This window comes from Crocodylus siamensis, chromosome 5, assembly GCF_052110815.1.
Source record: "Crocodylus siamensis isolate JL-2025a chromosome 5, ASM5211081v1, whole genome shotgun sequence".
Taxonomy (NCBI): Eukaryota; Metazoa; Chordata; order Crocodylia; family Crocodylidae; genus Crocodylus; species Crocodylus siamensis.
The window spans coordinates 158584383-158602971 of record NC_143399.1 but is presented as its reverse complement, the minus strand read 5'-3'; the positions used below and the strand labels follow the sequence as shown (position 1 = coordinate 158602971).

General features: G+C 42.5%; 1 protein-coding gene and 1 long non-coding RNA gene across 3 annotated transcripts in view; one reads left to right on the top strand and one right to left on the bottom strand.

The window, feature by feature from the left end:
• Window positions 1-3498, bottom strand: part of LOC149864822 (uncharacterized) — a 42867-nt gene extending 39369 nt beyond the window's left edge. Inside the window, exon 1 of the long non-coding RNA XR_016442293.1 lies at window positions 3429-3498. This is a non-coding gene — a long non-coding RNA (uncharacterized LOC149864822). The remainder of the gene's footprint in view (window positions 1-3428) is intronic.
• Window positions 2204-18589, top strand: part of LRRC72 (leucine rich repeat containing 72) — a 34748-nt gene continuing 18362 nt past the window's right edge. Inside the window, exons 1-4 of one of the 2 annotated variants that reach the window (XM_090046854.1) lie at window positions 2204-6680; window positions 8487-8560; window positions 13125-13192; window positions 18169-18250. In XM_090046854.1, coding sequence (XP_089902980.1) covers window positions 8527-8560; window positions 13125-13192; window positions 18169-18250 — 184 coding nt within the window. In that variant the 5' untranslated portion in view covers window positions 2204-6680; window positions 8487-8526. Of the gene's footprint in view, window positions 6681-8486; window positions 8561-13122; window positions 13193-18168; window positions 18251-18589 lie in introns of both variants that reach the window. The other variant, XM_090046853.1, reaches the window with a different exon arrangement.

Below are 18589 nucleotides of genomic sequence, written 5' to 3'. Positions count from 1 at the left end.
CCAAGCACATTCTGAACAACCTGCAAGCAGTGACCAAGTAGGGAAGCTTTAAGAAGACGGAATTATCACTATGAAATCTCACTACGGTGAGATTTTAAAAAAAAAATGCATTTAGGCACCTAAATGTGCACATAGTGCCTGATGGGTTGTCGGGGTTCACTTAAATTTTTCCAATATTCTACATGCCCTATTAAAATTCTAACAATCACTCTTATTCCCAGGCATGTTTATAAGCATGCTTAATCTCACTTAGTTTATACCACCCACCTCATATTTACTCTGTACACATGTAAAAATGGACAAATTATAGATAGCGATCAGGAAGCTTATCAATATTGCTGATTTGCTTTGCAAATAATTAAAAAAACAGTTCAATAAATTCCTGAATTTTGGATTATATTATATGACTAGTAGGGGTGTGCGAAATGAGCCGTATTCAATTCTGATGCTGATTTGACCTGAATCGGGGACAGTAATTTGATTAGTTGGTTCTGGTCACTGTCCCAATTCGATTTGGCTGAATCTGAAGATTCAATGCTGATTGAGAGAATCAGACATTTGGCCATAGACATCACAGCTTTAAATGTTTTTTCTACATACCCTGAGGTACAAGGTATGGCTCATGAATGCTGGGGTGGATGGAGTGTCCCACAGGAGTGTGGGGGCAGAATGGGGAGGCCCGCATGCTTGGTGGTAAACCTGGAAGTGGACCGCAAGTACTTCTGGTCAACTTCTGGGTCCACTGGGGAGTGTACTGGGGGCCCCCTGACACTCCCCAGCTTGGCGATTGGCCACAGGGGGACCCCAGGTGGCCCCCCAGACCAGGAGGCCCCAGTCGCTGAGGCTGGGGGAATGCAGGGGAGGCCCCCAGCATGCTCCCCAGCGAACCTGGAAATGGACCAAAAGTGCTTCTGGTCCATTTCTGGGTCTGCCATCGAGCAAGCTGGGGACCCCGCCGTGCTCCTGTGAGATGCTCCATCCGCCCCAGCATCGCAGTGTTGACGAACCTCATGGTACCTTGAGGTATGTAGAAAAAACACTTAAAGATGTGTCTATGTCCAAATCAGCAAATCTTTCCAAATCTCTCCAAATCTATTTGGAGGGTTCCAATTCGATTCAAAGAGATTAAAGGGTCTCCTGATTTGATTCAGAGATTTGGCCATAGAATCTCTGCCAAATCAAATCAGGGACTGCGCTTCGCACAGCCCTAATAACTAGCCAATTCCCCATCCATGAATGACGAATTTCAAAGATGCATTTACACGGCTGACCCCAAAGGGTGGTCCTGCCCCTGCCCATTCTGTTGTCCCTCCCTGCCAAGCCACAACTCCCCCAATCCTGCTGCTGGCCCTCACTCCCAACGGGCAGACTGACCAGGGCCCCTCTCCCTCCCTGTCCACCCCACTCCCCCGGCAGTGGCTCCTGGCTACTCAGTCACTCCTAACACAGGCACTGGACCCTGCACTGCCACCTGGCCATGGAGTACCCTGCTGCCTCCTACCCCTTTCCCACACTGGACAGGCAGGCAACCCTCTCCCACCCCACACCACTCTGTTGCAGCTGCAGACCCCACTCTCCCTGCCCTGACCAAATGTCCGGGATTTTGCTGTGCTCCGGGAGTGGGAGCAGGGGGAGACAATCGGAGGCAGCAGAGAACACCGCTTGGGTCTGTCACATCCACAGCTGCAGGCAGGTCAGTGTGTGCTCCCACTGCCTCCAATCACCCTCCCCCTGCTCCCACCAACAGAGAAAAAGGGAAATCATGGACATTTAGGCAGATTTATAAAAACCCATTGGAACAGCGATCAGAGGGCTCAAAGAGCAGGGACATGTCTGGGGAAACCCAGATGTATGGTAACCATATCTCAGCAGCACATGCCCACTTGAACAAAAGTGTTACTGACAGACAGATTAAGTTCTTTTTTTATATTAGAATTGCATGCAGTTAGCTACAGAGATTGTACTCAATGGCATAGCCAGTCCCTTGCAGTGCTATGTCTTGTATAAATAAGTGCTGAAACTCATTTCTCTTAAAATGAAAGGCTAGATTCTCTCTCATGATTTGCAGGTTATGAAACAAGGACAGGGTGACCTAACATAAATCTGATCCTGTCTTTGTTGAGTGCAGTGTCATTGTTTCGCCATCTGACATTAGTAAGAACAGTGCTGAGCTCTAAATCTAATTTCCCAGTTATAATGTCACTGTTTCAATGATAGAGAAATTTTAACTTTACTATAAAGAGTGAACTTTGTATGTTAATATAGTATTTTCCTATGAAGGATGACTTTTATCTTTCCAATATTATATTTCCTTTCACAATAATATTGTTAGATATGATGGTATAAAAATGAAAGATATTTTGCTTGAAGAATTATTTTCAAATGTACAACATAGTTATAGCAAAACTTACCAACAACTTCAGAAGTAACTTTATTTCAGTTATTTCTATGCAAGTTGGAATTTCTTACTCGAAGTGAGAGATACCTCTTTATCAAAATATAATTTCAAAAGGCTTCAAGTATTCTCTTTTTGGTAGGTGAAATAGAACAATTCCAAGAGACTGTATTGTAGAAAAAATATGTGATTACCTCAATGGGAATCTTTTTCACACTGATCAGAGTTGTGAGATGCACTTCTACAATTGATTATGACATTTTGAACTATCAATGTATACATGCCAGAGCCGAGAAAAATAGGATGGTCTGCACTTGAAAAAGACAAAAGCAGTAGCATATATGATACTAAAAAGCATTTGGGAGAAAAGGAAAAGGAGTATAAATTTAGTCTAGGATCAGGATACATGACATACTAGAAGCTTCACATTTACCTGGCACTATAAGAGTGAATGAAAGCATGTGACTGAAGCTGGACAATAAAATAATGATACTTGGCAACAAAAGAAACATAACCGTTGTAGAAGCGCTGGATCAAATTCATCCTGGCAATGCTCCACTGACTGCATGCTGACAAGAGACTGTTAAATCAGTCGCAATATTTAATTTATAATGTACCTTCATCCATCTCTTCTGCACCATACACACTAATATATCTTCTAAGAAGAACTTCTAACATTCCAAAATTCTGAGTTATTTCAAAAATCTCCCAAAACTACGTAAGACTGTGAGAGGATGGTAACCTTTAGGCCTATATCAGGTAGACATTATTGATAAAAATGCTTAATTTTGCTAATACCTCAGGAAAATATGTTTGGGATCATCAGATTTTCACTGAGAAAGTAAACAAAAATGTATACAGAATTCATGCTGTTAAATGCAATTGTGTTAGCACACAATCTCTAAGGGATCATTAAAAAGGACACAAAACAAATATTTAAGTCATTTTTATAGATATGATAAAAATTACAGTAGATCCTATTTAGACAAGATTTTGGGGGAACTTCCTGAAAATATATTTACATAAGACTTACCATTTACTGGGTCAGACCATCGGTCCATTTTGCCCAGTATCCCATGTCTTACAGTGGCAGAGACTGAATGCTGAAAGGGAAAGTGAACAGGGTGTGACCAGGGTTTTTTCACTGTTCCTCTCACTTGTAGCTTCCAGCATTTAAAGTCTAGGAAGTTCTGATTCAGAGGCTGTTTCCCTGATGCCTGTTATTACATTGTATAAAACCTCCCCTTCAAACTTCAGTTTTTGATATCTATTAAACCACCCACATTCCTCAAAATAAACCTTGAAAACTCAAATTAATAAATACTAAAAAACAGAAGCCAGAATCATATTATTTCTAAGAAGTGACTGAGTTTAGCAGGAAACATGGCGTTCTACTAACTTAAAATAACTAAAATACTGGACAGCATGTTTCTGAATGTCCTTCATAGTTGCTGAGCAAATAATTCCCCTTTGCCCATGGTTACATTTCAAGGACCACATTATGCCATCAGTTTTTCAGTAGGGCTCCCCACTGAAATCAATGGTGAGATCTACTGAAAAAAAATGACTTTGCAATATGACCCTAAATTAGCAATGGTCTGATTAATGTTAGCTAGACTACTCTGTGTGGAATAAAAGCTAGCAAGATAATAACTGACACAGAGATTCTAGGAATTAATTAAAATAGATAAACAGCATAAACCAAAACAATCTCTCATTAATATAGTATTTGGGGAACATAATTAAGTTTGTGTAGAAGTATAACACACTGGCTTTTTACTGATGGAATTGCTTCCTATCCTGTCTTGCTCAGACATAATAGTAAAATCACTAAATTTTAGATTATATTTAAGCCCTACAGAACATGCATCTTCATTAGTACTTATTAGTATGCAGGGGTGTATGTTGTAGCTGTGCTGGTCTAAGGACATGGGCAGACAAAGTTCTTTGGGTAAATCTGATATCTTGTATCAGACCATTAGTATGCACTGCACATTACAGTTAGAACAATGGGAGATAATATAAACGGAAAATTCCAATAAATTCCAGTTTAGTACAGTGTGGATTAATGCAGAAGAATAGACTGTCCACATAGCAACACATATTTTAAGTTTGCTCATATGATAGAAAATAGGGATAAGTACCTGGGTGACCATATGTCCTGGTTTGGCCAGGATAGGCCCAGATTCCGTAGGCCAAATGTGGGATGAATTCAACAGTTGAAGAAAAGGCATTAATCACAAAGGAATAGGACTAGCAAGTGCACTTGTTTGGGGAATAAGCTTAGTTGTGATCAGTCTAAAATGCTTGTTCATGGTTCAGTTTGTTTCAAAGACATGTATATATAGATTTATTTCAAGGCCAAGTTCCACTGACATTCAGTGGAAGTTGCAGACAAGTAAGGCAATCCTTTATAGATAAGCACCTCTGCATTACAACCAGGCTCATCAGTCCTGCTGCTGAATATGCCATTTTACTATTAAAGAAGTGAAAACATGGGTTCTGTTATTCGAAGGGCCATCTTCCCTTACAAAATTCCAAAGAGGTAGCTTTGTCATTTTTATTAAAAATTGCTATATTGTGAAGATAAACAGTTAGTTAACTGTATTTCCATGCACAAATTCCTTTCAAAGCGCGTTTCATTCATTTCAACTCAAATCCCTAGGGATATTTTAGCTTCTAAAATCAGCGACTGAAGATATTTCTGCTGTCATTTATCATAGAAAATGAGGGTTGGAAGGGACCTCAGGAGCTCATCTAGCCCAGCCCCTTGCTCAAAGCAGGACCATTCCCAGCTAGATCATCCCAGCCAAGTCTTTGTCTACCTGGGTCTTAAAAATCTCTAGGGATGGAGATGACACCACCTCCCTTGGCGCGGGCACAGTTTGGCAGGGAGGTGGAGCTGCCCAGCACACCATCCTGCACTGCCTCCCTGCTGGACTACCCCACATGCCCCAGACTCAGTTTTTTGATTTTCCCCAACAGGCTAGGCCCGGCCTTCAAAATCTGGGACTGTCCCAGTCAAACTGAGACGTATGGTCACCCTATTTACTACCCTCCTAGTGAGAGAGTTTTTTTCCTAATATCTCAACTATGCTTCCCTTGCTGCAACCGGAGACCATTGCTCCTTGTTCTGTCATCTGCCACCAGAACAGCTGAGCTCCATCCTCTTTGTAACCACCCTTCAGGTAGTTGAAGGCTGCTACTAAATTCTCTTTCCCAAACTAAATAAACCCAGTTCCCTCAGCCATACCTCGTAAGCAGGGATTCTGGTTTTCGCTGATTTTTAAAAAACCTCTGATTTTCGGGTTAAAAAAAATAACCCCAAATCCACATTTATCCACGATTAAAATTAAACATCACTATATATAATTAGTGGTGTTTCAATTAAATCACAGAAAAATGTGGATTTGCGGTTACTTTTTTTTAACCAAGAATTGGGGATTTTTTTTTTTAAAGCAGAGAAAACCAGGATCCCGGCTCATAAACCGTGTGCCCCAGCCCCCGCCGCATTTGTCTGCTGTTAAGAAATCTGATGGCCCGTGGCTGCGGTTTCCACTCGTTTAAAGCTATTGAGGTGGCGGAGAAGCACCTGCCTCACTTCTCCGTGGAAATGAAATCCAGGGGACGTTGCGGCAGTCGCTCATCCCTTCCCCATCTTTGAAGAAGTCGAGGCAGGCACGGACGAAATGTCGGAGGACCCGCGGCCGCGCGTTTTCGTGCACAGTTCACGTCCTTCCCGCGGTGGCGTCTCCGTGGCCCGGCTCGCTCCTCGGCCTTGTCATCCAGTGGACACAGGAGCGGGGATCCTGCGTCCCGTGGGCCCCGTTAAGCCCCTGGTGTCGGCGTGATGCTGTTCTCCCGCTTGCTCCACCCCACAGACGTGGTCCGGCAGCCCGCGGGCGAGGCTTACCGGGCCTGGTTGAAAACTTGTACTGAAGCGAAGGGGCAGCGCCGGCCCAAGGGCGGCTGTCACCGGGCCAGGCCGGGCCCTCCCAGCCCTCTTCTAGGTGCCTCGCAACCCCGGCGGGAGGGAGAGGCCTGTGCCCGCGGGGCCGGGGAGAGGCAGGGCTGAGGGGGGCGCCCCGGCTCCGTCACAGACCCGCGGCCCGGCCCGGCCCAGACGGCGGGAGCCCACCCGGTCGCTTAGGAACAGGACGCGGAGATGGCGGCGGGCGCCGGGCAGCGGGTGAGCCGGGGAGGCCGCAACTCTGTGCCGGGCTACAAGTCTCCTCCGCCCCCGCGGGGCCTCCAGGAATTTGATCCGGTCGTTTTGTAACCCGGGGTAAGCGGGGCCGGGGGCAGATTCGCCGCCCGACCCCCAGCCCAGCGAGCGGGTCACAGCCAGGCCATGCCCCCTCAGGGCCGCGACGCGCCTTCCCGCCGCCCGGCCAGGCTGGGGCAGTGCTGCCGGGCGGTCCCTCCCCCCCACGGGCGCCAGAGCAAGGCAGCAGAGGGGGTTTGCTTGGCACGTTTTGTGCCTCGGGTCGGATAGTGAGGAAGGGGCTGGGCCCCTCACGGCTCCTCTGGCACACCAGCACCTCACAAGGGGAGGCTGTGGGTGTTTTTGGCACTGCCCAAAAACGGTGCCACCCCTGCTCCTTCCTGCGAGGCTGCACCTGGGCCAGGGCCCTGTATGACTCCCCTTTCATTGTACAGCCGGACTGGGGCCAGGCAGCCTGGCCACCCAGGCACTGCACATCTGGCCCACCAACCGAGAAAGGCTGAGCACTGCTGTACTACACCATCTGCTCCCCTCTTTTCAATATCGCCCACAAAGAGACATGCTTCTTTCTAGACTAAGATATATTTAATCCTAATAACTCCATGTAAGCTTGTGATACATTCATACATATCTAATATGATATATACAGAGAGAGAAGAGAGAGCACTTGAATTCAAGTCATCAGATGCTGTGGAAGGACAGGACAGAGCAGGGTACAGAGTGGAGGGAGAGGTTCCAATACAACGGGTAGGAAAGCAGGAGGGAGACCGAGGGGGAGCACTGTGAGGGGCACAAACAAAGAACCTCTCTCGGCCCATCTCTAGTCACTCTACGAACAGCAAAGTTCTCCAGCTCCAGAGTGGGATTTTGGCAATACACCAAAGCCCTTGTGTCTCTACAGAATGATCCCAGTCTCTCTCATTCCTCCTCTCTAAAGAGTGATATAATTTAACTTTCTGAGTGATCTCAGACCATACAACATCTGGGGGATGCTGTAGACATCCCACTATATAGTAATCACCATTCAATATTCTCCTGCTTTCTGGCAAGCATTTAATAGTTGAGAGCTATAACAATACTTAGTAATTATGAAAATAATTGCATTGACAAAGCATACTGAACAATCATAACTGACAACAGGTGATGCCTTTTACTGGACCAGCTGCATGGTTGGCATAGTATTAGACAAAGCTTTTTAAATGCAGGGCAGAGAAGAATGCCCTGCATTCAAAAGTTCATCTAAAACTATCCCAACCATGCAGTTGGTCAAATAAAAGATATCACCCACACAAATCTTTGCCTCATGCATATTTCCTTGACCATCAGGGTTATAACATCACTTCAGCACTACCATAAGTAACAGCACAGTTTTTTCAAGTTACATTTTGGGATTTAAGTAGGTTTTTATTTTAAATCATGTTCAGCTGCTTAGACTCTAATTCTGACTTCATTTTTGTATGTCAGTGGAACTGCTGATGCATAAAGTTAAACTCCATGCATATATTTGTATAATAGGCATTTAACCTTCAAGATTTGCTAATCCGCTGCAGGCTTGTTGGTCATGAACAAGAGTTAGCATGGTTTTAGTATCTCAAAGCATTCAATAACATCAGTATGCACCATGTGTGATGTGTTTTTTCCCTGGAATTTGTAAAAATGTCTATATCTAAAGAAAAGGAATACTATGCAGAACACAAAACAGTGGAATAAATATAACATGGTAATTAGATATGAAAAATGACAGTTTTATCAACTGAGGATAGAAACTTCTAATGTCTCTCTGTGTCTACTTTAGATCTCATTGCTGTTGCTTGCAAGATGTTGCACTGTTTATGCTGACATAATGTTTATGTTGTATGTTATCAGGCAATAGAAAAACAGCTAAAGCTCTGTGGTTATAAGAGGGATGCAGATGTCTCAGTATTGTATCTTGCTGGACAGTAAGTACAATGTACAATGCTAATACAGAGGTCTTTAATATTTACTAATACCTGGTGGTATAGCGTGTGATAAGTTTTTGTATTATTGCACCCATCAGATATTCTGCAAAACACATAATGAATGTAATAATGATGTGCATGGACTAGACTTAAGAAAAGAAATAGTGAAGATGGGCTTGACATACATAGAAGGCAGGGTAAATTCACATCTTTATAGACTTAACTAAATCAGAGATGCATAGATTAAGCTTTTGTAAGTAGTAGCTTACATAGACTAATCATATTGAAAGCTAATTACCTCACTCATAGGTTTAAATTAGCTAGCCAGCAGTGGTTGGTATTCAGAGGCATAAAGATATTAATGGGAATTAGGTGCTTTTGAGAATCCTATTAGGTATCTTCTTGCATTTTTAGGTGTCCCAATGCCTTTACAAATCTGTGTCATCCCTTGATTTATACTTAAGAGACTCCACTGCTCCAGAAAGAAAACATACTATATAGGTGCTGACAAAATTATTAAAATATGTAATTTAGAGATGTAATTTAGTTAATGTATCAGAAATGTGAGTCAATGAGAAAATAAAATTAGATTAGCATGAAATAATGAAAACAATACAAGATTCATGTATGATTGTATAAAACCATATGTGATGCATGCAAAACTCAAGGAGAAATACAGTAGAACGTGGATTATTTGTTCAATCCAGGTTTAATTTGTTTAATTTAATTTACAGTGGGTTGTTGAGCGAAGGATGAGCTGTCTAGTTATTTGCTTCAGGTTTTACTTCAAAGAGTTGGAGGACATCAGTGGTCCCATACAGCAGATAGGAGGAGCAGTGCCTTTTGGAATGAAAGCTGCAGCAATCAAATTGCAACAGAATGCTGTTTGCTGTGGCTGGATGCCTGTACTAAACTTTCAGTGGAACAAGCTTGCCAGATGAAGGTATTTAGGTTTTCAAGAAGAGGCAGGATAATGTTTCAAGGATAATGTTTCAAGAAGAGGTAGATAATCACCTAGCTAGTATGGTTTAGGAATGGCACATCTTCCATCTGTTCAGGTAGTTGGACTAGATGACCTTCAAGGTCCCTTTCAGCCCTGTGATTCTATGATTTGAGAAAAAGTGTGTGATCATATAATTAAAGATTATCATAAAGCACACACAAAGACAGAGTTAAGGCTTTTCCTGAAACCATAACATCTGCATTTCCTGATTTTGAAATAGTTAAATCTGTGAATTTATTCATCGTGTAGGAAATTCTGTTACAGAATAAAAAAAGAACAGATCAGATGGTACATACAGTAGTGATCCATTTTTCAGTGAAGCCATCTTGTAAAAGCTGATGTAAATTGGTCTGTTTGATAAATGGAGAAAACAGAATTTCACAGTAAAGGGTGATTTTTTTTAATCCTGGTTTATGTAAATCTTGAAGCTCAGCCAATCTCAGTATCAGATCACGCCCCTTACTGTTGATTGACATGCATTTTGCTAGCTAAACTAAGGAGAAAATGAAATTTTCATTATTAAATTCATTCAGACTAGAGGAGATTAAATTATATTTTTAAACTATTGCTATTAAAGGAGCATGAAAAAATTTACTTTTGGACACTGAAAGCTATCATCATAGGGAAATTGCTTAGCTGTAGGTAAGAAGAATGCTGGAGGCCATGAAGGATCAGTTAGTAGAAGACATGCAAAGGCTGGAAGACATACAAAAAAAGGACAGACTCTCTTAAAATCTTGAATTAATCTCTACCTGGGGCTAATTAAATGCCTTAGTACCAGGAAGAACAGAACAAGCTTGGAGATAGCTGAAACAATGATATTATTAGGGAGGGAGTAAAGGCAATTAAAATGCAGACTGTAAATTAAGAACAGAGTGAAGATGGCAAGATAATTTCTCTGCTAAGAGGCAGTATGAGGGAAACTTTAGTTTTGCAGACTGAGAAATAGTACAGGATTTTATTTATAAACAGTGTAAAAAAATTAAACAACAGCCCTCTAAAACAGATCAGGTCAACACAAAGGACCTGATTCTATAAACACTCTCATGCCTAAATGTATTCCTATCAGTAATGTAGGTACTTATGGTTGTGAAGTGAAGCACATGGATAAGTGTTTGCCAAATCTTTGCCCATGGATTATTTTGAGGAAGCTGAAATCACCAGTTTAACAGAGGACCAGTGTTTTCTGTGTTGGACAATATAGGCTATAAGAGTAAGGGAGCTTAAGTGTATAAACCCACAGCCAAATAAATGGGGTTTAATCCAAGCACATTTATTATCCAAGCACAAAAAAAAGATTAGTTTCTTTAGGCCAGTGGTGCTCTTCCTTTTAGCCTGTGGGCTGGAAGACTGGCATGGGGCTGATATGTGAGCCTGCTCTAGCCTAATATAGCACACAGGGCCATGTTATTCAGCCCACAGGGGTCCCCACAGGTCTGGAAATTTGGCAGCAAGGGAGCAGCTTGGAGGAACCCTATAGGCAGAATGACATGGCTTCCTGGGCCAGGTCTAGCCTGTGAACTGGGGGTTGGCCCACTGGCTAAATGCAGCCCACCGAGCCATCACATCTGACCTGCATGGTTCCCCATGGGTCTAGAAATAATATGGCCAACCTCCGCTCTCCAAATAGCCAAACACCACTCCCTGTGCAGCTGGTTAGACCCAAGCTATGCCCCCCTGTTTCTGGATCAGGGCTGGGCCATGCCCCCTTCCCTCCCTATGGGGCTTGACTGGTGCCTGGCCATGCCCAGCTCCCCTCCCCCCACCCCTTCCTGTTGGGGCTGGACCATGCCTCCTTCTCCTATAGGGCCAGGTTGGGGCTTTGCCACCCCCTTGTCACAGGGCCAGGTCAAGCTCCTTTCCCCTGCAGGCCTGCAGTGGGGCTGTCCTGCCCCACATCCCCATGCAACCAGATGGTGCCTGCCATGTTTGTCAGGGTGCCGAATCAAGTGTACCGTCTGGGTCCTGCCTGTGGACTGGGCATTGCCAATCTGGCCTGCTGGCCAAAAAGGTTGGGCACCACTGCTTTAGGCTGATGATGTGCTGTTAATCATTACTGATCCTATGGCTTCCTTACAAAACACTCAAGTCACTGGAGCAACGTACAAGTCAGCGAAAAATATTATTACATTTATTAAGTCAATTTTCAAGATTCATTTATAATAATATATAGGAAATAAAAATCCTTTATTAAGGTTACTGAAACAAATATTAAAAGAATTACTGGGCATCTCAGCTTAAGTTATCTGGTTAGGAAAACAAGAGTCTTTTGGCAATATCTTTTATTGAACCAAGTAAGTAGTTGAGAGAGATGTTAAGCAAGCTTTCAGGCACAAAATACACTCCCTCAAGTCTAACATCTTTCCCAAATACATAGCTTATCCAATAAAAGATACTGCCAAACAAATTTTGCTTCTTGCATGTTCCCTGGATCATCATAGCTACAACAACACTGCAACACTAGTTAGGAAAAGTTATTATTAATTACAATAGGACCAAAAAGCCCCATCTTATTAGATGAGTAATCAAAGAAGTCCACTCTACAAGGACTTAAGAGGCAGTCTCTGCCCTAGAGAGCTACCAAAGAGCTTAAAATGAGATCTAATAAGTGAGCGTAATAAAATATAGAAATACTGGAGGGAAGAGAAAGTCATCGCAATGTGTTAAAGCAGCTCAGTTGACTACATGACATATAACTGAAACCCCAATCCCTAAATGACAATTTGATTCAAAGAAGTAATATTTAATACTAGAAATTCCAGGCTCTCTCAGGAGTACATCCATGCATTTGGTATGTATTCTTCCATGCAGTCTTCATTTATACTATGCTTGGAAGATCTATGCTATACCTTAAGTAACAATTTTCCCATTAATTTGGTCTTTCCAAAATGTAAGATTTTTTCTATATATTTTAAGTGATATTTCTGGGAACAGTAAAGCAGCTGGGTCTCCCAACAGAAAAATATATATTTTTTAAAGTCAGTTCTTTCAGGGAGAAAAAAAACTCAGTTTAGAAAAAAATTGAGATTTGTTTCCTTTAAAATGAGTTTGTTTCCCTTTCCGCATTGCTTCCGGTATGTGAGTATACTCTCAAGCACCGATCATATTCCCATCTCTGCCATCTTGTTCTGTTCTGTATGTCTCTCCCTGTTACAGTTTATGTAGACTAGTCAGAATCAAAGGCCTAACCTTAGGAGCAAATACTGCACAAATGCAGGATGCACTATTTCTATACTACTTGTTACTTTGCCTGATATCCCCAAAAGCCTGTCCAGCCTCTCCTTGAAAACCTACAGTAAAGGAGGTTCCATAACTTCCCTGGCTCTCATGTTCCACTGTTCTGATAGTAAGGAAGTATTTTTTTTGCCCCTGAGATTTAATCTAAATCTGAATTTTGCATAAATCTACTTCACTGCAGTTTAACCCATTTCTTCATGTCCTGCCCTCTGTGGCAAATGTTGAGGAGTTGCTCTAAAATGTTTGTATAGCATTATTTTACTAAAGATTAAACTATGATTGAGTAATATTAAAGCAAGGTCACTTTCTTTTTTTCCCTTAGAGGACTAAAAGTCATCCCGACTCTGTCACGATTTCGGATGTTAAAGTATTTGTGGCTTAACAACAATAAGGTAATAAAACATGTTATTAGAATGAAGTTACCTTATCACCTCAGACTTTTGCTAATACATAATAGCATATACTACATGGATAAACATTTTTAATTAGAAAAAAATCTTTTCTTTGAAAAATTAATGGAATAAATATGATCAGAAACATATGCTTTGATATGCATGTTACAGTAGCAGCTGATTTTTTTTAAGTGATAAAGAATTATATTTGGACACTTAATTCACCCAAAGGAACAAGTGTTTTACAACTCAAAAGATTTTAGAAAAAATTAAGGCATTTTCCATACTGCGTGCTGCCCAGAATTAAGGCAGTGAAAAAATTGTTTGTTAACACAGCCAAAGACTAGACCAGTGATTCTCAACCAGGGTACCTTGAATTCATTTCAAGGGTGCCATGGATTGTCATGCAATGTTATTGTTATTAGGTGTACAAACATGATTGTGAGTTATGTGGCCTGCTAGCTTCAGCAGGCAGATTTGTTCCTTGAGAATCTCCTCAGCTACTCCTCCTAACTCAAACCAAATTTTTAAACAAGCAGACAAGTAAACAAACAAAAACCAAAACCTGATGTCCTAGCTCAGACACTCAGAGAAGAACCCCTTTGTTTCTAGCCCCCAGCACAGCAGCATGGTCCCTCACTGTAGCAAGCTGTTCTAGTCACAGGTGGATCCTGCTTCCAAACTGGTCCCCCATAGTCCCTCTTTCTTCTTTCCTCTCTGGGTTTTTAAGTTCCTAGTGAGTCATGCCCTTATTCATAGCTCCCTACAGCCTGCAGCTACTCAACAGGGCTAGCTTCACCTTAAGGTGACTGACCACCCTGTTACAGTGATTCACAAAATAAACCCAGACACTTCTAATAGGAACTGTAGCAGGGCACTAAGGTGCCTGCTACCTGAAAAGCAGCAATATGGGCTCAGGTGCTGGTTGCTAGGGGCAACCAGGAGGCGCTAAGGGCCCACACCTGGTGAGTCAGCCGACCAGAAGGGGCAGGGCTGACCACTATGAAACAGACTGGTGGCTATAAGTGCTCTTTTTCTGCTAGCAGCCAGGAAGAAGGAGTACTGCCTGACTAAGGGAAAGAGAAAAAGGCCTGATTGTATAAGCTGCTAGTTATATGGGTGAGAGATGTGGTGTAGTTTGAAGAATGTTTAGCCATGAGGTTTAGCCTTGTGTTATAGCCCAGGGGCTTGTGTTATTGTTTTTATTGTTGTTACACTGGTGGACTGGGTGAGGGGTTAGAGGAGGCCTCATAGGGGCTCCATGGTAGTGTGGGGACCCTGGTGCCAGAGAGGGTGCAACATTCAAGGGTGCACTGACTCCAGCCCTGAGAAGGGGAGCAGAAGATTGGGGGCCAGGTGAAGCTGAGGCTGCCTGAGTCTCACAGGAGGTTTAAGACCCTAGGAGATTTGGGGGCCAGGTATGGCTACAGCCGCCTGAGCCCCAGTGTGAGAACCCCCAGAGTGGGCAGTGTCTCAAGCCCCGGAACAGGGATAAAGATTGACAAGTGCTAGGGAGCATGGTTGTGAGGCAAGCCAGAAGGGCCGGTGGGGTGCAGGAGAGTGAAATCAACCAAACAATGTCCAGTACATCTGCGAGGCTTAGGATGTGGTACAGGGATGGTTGGAGTTGCACATAGCCCATAAGGCTGGGGTGCATTGAGTCACCCAAAATGGAACAGAGACTGAGATGCATCAGAGCACCATGTCAGAGAGGATGAAAGGCAGCCTCCCTTCAACATTGTTGACATCAAAGATGTGGCATGTGAGATGTGAGGGTGCTTTAATACCACATTGGCATGGTAGGGGGTGCTAGGGGAGTTCATGGCTGCCCCTAGGACCCTGCGCTGTTACAGGAATCCATGCTGTTAAAAACATTCTAACCCATTGTGATCTTTCCAAGTTTCTTGTAACGGAAAAAATATTCTATTGTTTGCCCACAGAAAAGAAAAACAAGTGAAAGCTAAGAGAGCATTTTCTGAAGGGTGGTGTGAGTTTAGCTGGGGGTTCCTGGAGTCTATTGGGGGATGCCTTGAGTTAGAAAAGGTTGACAACCACTGGGCTAGACTGTCAATTTATGATCTAATCCATAGCATATCGGGAATAAGATTATCATTCTGGGAGACAATTTCCCTTGTCTCTCTTCTGCTTCTCAGGCAATAAACTACAACATGGAGGTATTGCTGTGAGACTCTGTCACTCTGACGCAGCAAGATAAATTTGCTGTTAGCAACTTCAGCAGTGGTGGTAGAGTTGAGGCTTCATCCTGCCTGTCAACTTTTCAGAGCCTGTTTCCATCTGCATGCAGGAAATGGTGATAAAGAGCATGGAAGTGAGGTGTACCTTATACCAATGAGAAGTACAGGTCGCAAACTCTCCATGAATTACTTGTGGTTAAGACTGTGATCTAAACCCATGGTTAAAGCAAGACAATGGGAATCGGATCCTCAGGTGGCATTAGTTTACTGTATTCCCAGCTCACTGATTCACTCTGTGATCCTCAGTCACTTAGGGCAGAAACAAATGTCACCTTTTGTACTGCCATAAACATTTTTATGAAGGCACAAAGGCTAAGCAAGCAGATGTTCATATCTCCATAAATGCTTCAAATTTGTGACTGCAACATAGCACCAATTCATGCTGGTTTATTACAGCAGACATCTGTTAGGTTTATGGTGGGAGAGCACGGTCAGCCCAGAGCTGCCTGCACTCTTCAGCCTGTCTTGAGAGGCACTCCTGGGGGTTTGGGGGCCCAATCCTGGGTTCCATTGTTTGGGATCCCCTGGGCTGGTTAGTAGTCTCACCAGAGTTGGCTTTCCCCATGTACAGACATGCCCCAGAGATTGCTTTGAATGCATCTCTGCAAGGGGGGAAACGCATCGCCTGCTGTCCTTTGGGACCAACAGGCAGAACAACAGACAAGATGTGCTTTGCTTCATGAAGTAGATCAGCTTGGATGGGTCACATCTTGGCACAGCTGATGACTTCCTTTGGCATCATCTATTTATACTCTTAGCCACTGTACCCTAGTTTATTTGTATAAAGATTATTTTACTTACCATATCCTATACAGATTTTTTTAGACAATGATTTACAAAGTACTCCTGATGCTCATGTGACAGGTGTGATGGAAGTGAAAAGTATTAAGTGCAAAACCTTTTTTCAAATAACAGGTGATGACAAAACTATCTCATTTAGAAAACCAAAGCATATAACCAGAACTTCTTGCCCTTAAACACATGCCTACTCTTTTATTCATTGATCTTTAAAAAAAACATGAAAATAGTATAAATAATAAAACATCATAGGTTCTGAAATACTGTTTTAGTTTTTCTAAGCTGCTGTACCACAGTTTGCACATCTCATTGTTCTCAGTACCTAGGAACACACTGTGTATACAACAGTACTTCCCAAGATAAGTATGCAGTTCTGTGAACAGCAGAGAAACTACTTTACATTCCATTTCATTTGGGAGTGTATAATTTTATTCTGCCTCGGGCCAATGTTAATTATATAGCATCTTATGTCAACTTGGTTGAAAGACCTGAAGTTATATAAATCTAAAAAGACTCTAACATTTGGGAACACGGAGGAGCTGAACTTGATCCATAGATATTAGGCTACTTTATATCTCTGTAAAGGACACAAGTCTGAGAAGATAAGGCTTGATGACCAATATCTATGTCCTTACTTCAGACTTAAGTAGCAGGATGGCATCTGTTAGGGGGTGCAGTTTCAGCTGAGTGCTGTAGAGCAAGTCTGTCTGATTTCAGCACAGCTAGGGCCTGCACACCACATAGGCCATACACTATGGGGACAGACTTCTGAGATCCCCAATCCTCCCTTCACCCTATGCTGTACCAGTGGCACATGATCCCCTGGGATTTCCCATGATGCCTTATGGACAGTGCCAGCAGCATGCAGCTCCATGCCCCACTACAGTACAAGTTGTATGAGTGGTACATGGCCCCTTGCTGCAGGGGGACCACTGGTGGCATGTGGCCCAACCAGGCACTCCCCTGGTGCACAGCATTGGAAGATGTGGTTGCAGGGGACCACAGGCTGCATGCAATCCACAGATCACCAGTTGGACAGCCCTACTCTAGAATACAGGCCCTACTCTCCTTAACTTAAAAGAGAACAGGTGGTTCCCTTTAATAATGTGTTTTTGTGACTTCACCTCAACTGAACTAAGGTTCAAAGGGTCTTACTAAAAACAAAAAGATGTGTTAAACATAGAGAAATGTCAGCATAGCTTAGATTTAAGGTTGTTTTGCATATTTCCAACTTGGCATGTTTGGTCACATGGGTCAAATGAACACTGAAAATGGAATCTTGCTTCCCATTCTTGCTTGTACTTAAACCACTTTACAGTGTCTTCTTTTAATAATGGTCACCATTGGCACTCTCACTTTTTGGTCAGTACAACAGCCAAGTACAGAGGAGGACTGGTCAAGCAGAGGTTTGCTGCTTTGGCAACAGGCCTTAATTAAACTGGTTTGGAATCATGCTCTGTTAGCTTTGTATGATACTGGATGCTTTGCAAAAATATCTAAGATAGCCCTGGATCTCAGCTTCTCATTGTGAGACTGCTTAAGCAGGTTAACGTCAATATACCTGAAGCAGCATGAACATTCCCCTTATGCCCTGAACACTATAGTGTAGCAGACAGACAGGTACAAGGGGAGAAACAGGAAGTCTTTTAGGGAATGAAAACTGACAGGAACTGAAGATAACACAGTTTACTGTGAACATGGCTAGAAGCATAAATTTTGCTGTAATTGTAATTTTTGTGATCTTTGAAACCTAACTAAATTTTGAACATTTTTCATGAAACAGAACAAATTCATTCTTCTTCAAATTAGTTAGTGCTGGTATAATTTCTTAAGGTAAATGTTGAGTTGGATGTATTAATTAATATTTTTCAAAAGTAAAAATTAGATTTACAGGTATTTGTTTTCCTTTTTCTTCTGTTTCAGATCCAAGAGATAACATTCTTGATTAATAATTATTGCTTGACAGAACTCTACCTTAACAACAATGACTTGAGAGATATAGCAGGTATCATCATAAATTATAAATTCCTGAGCAAAGGTTTGAAGTTTTTTTCCATGCATTAGAATGCAGAATGAGTTTGATTTACGTGTTCTGCACTCTTTGACTCACTAATAGTAGCTGAAAATAACTGCCCTCAACTTGTAACAGCATGTACATGTTTTAGGAACTTGACCTATTATTGTAAGCTTGAGTGGTTGTATAGCAATATTTGGGATGAAGTTCAAGCCTGGTTCACTTCTACTGTATCCGCTTATGTCATGGCTGAATTTGGCTTCAGAACTGTTGTTTATTAATTGGCTATTTCAAAATGTATGCAGGAAGTGAACTATAACCAAGATCGCC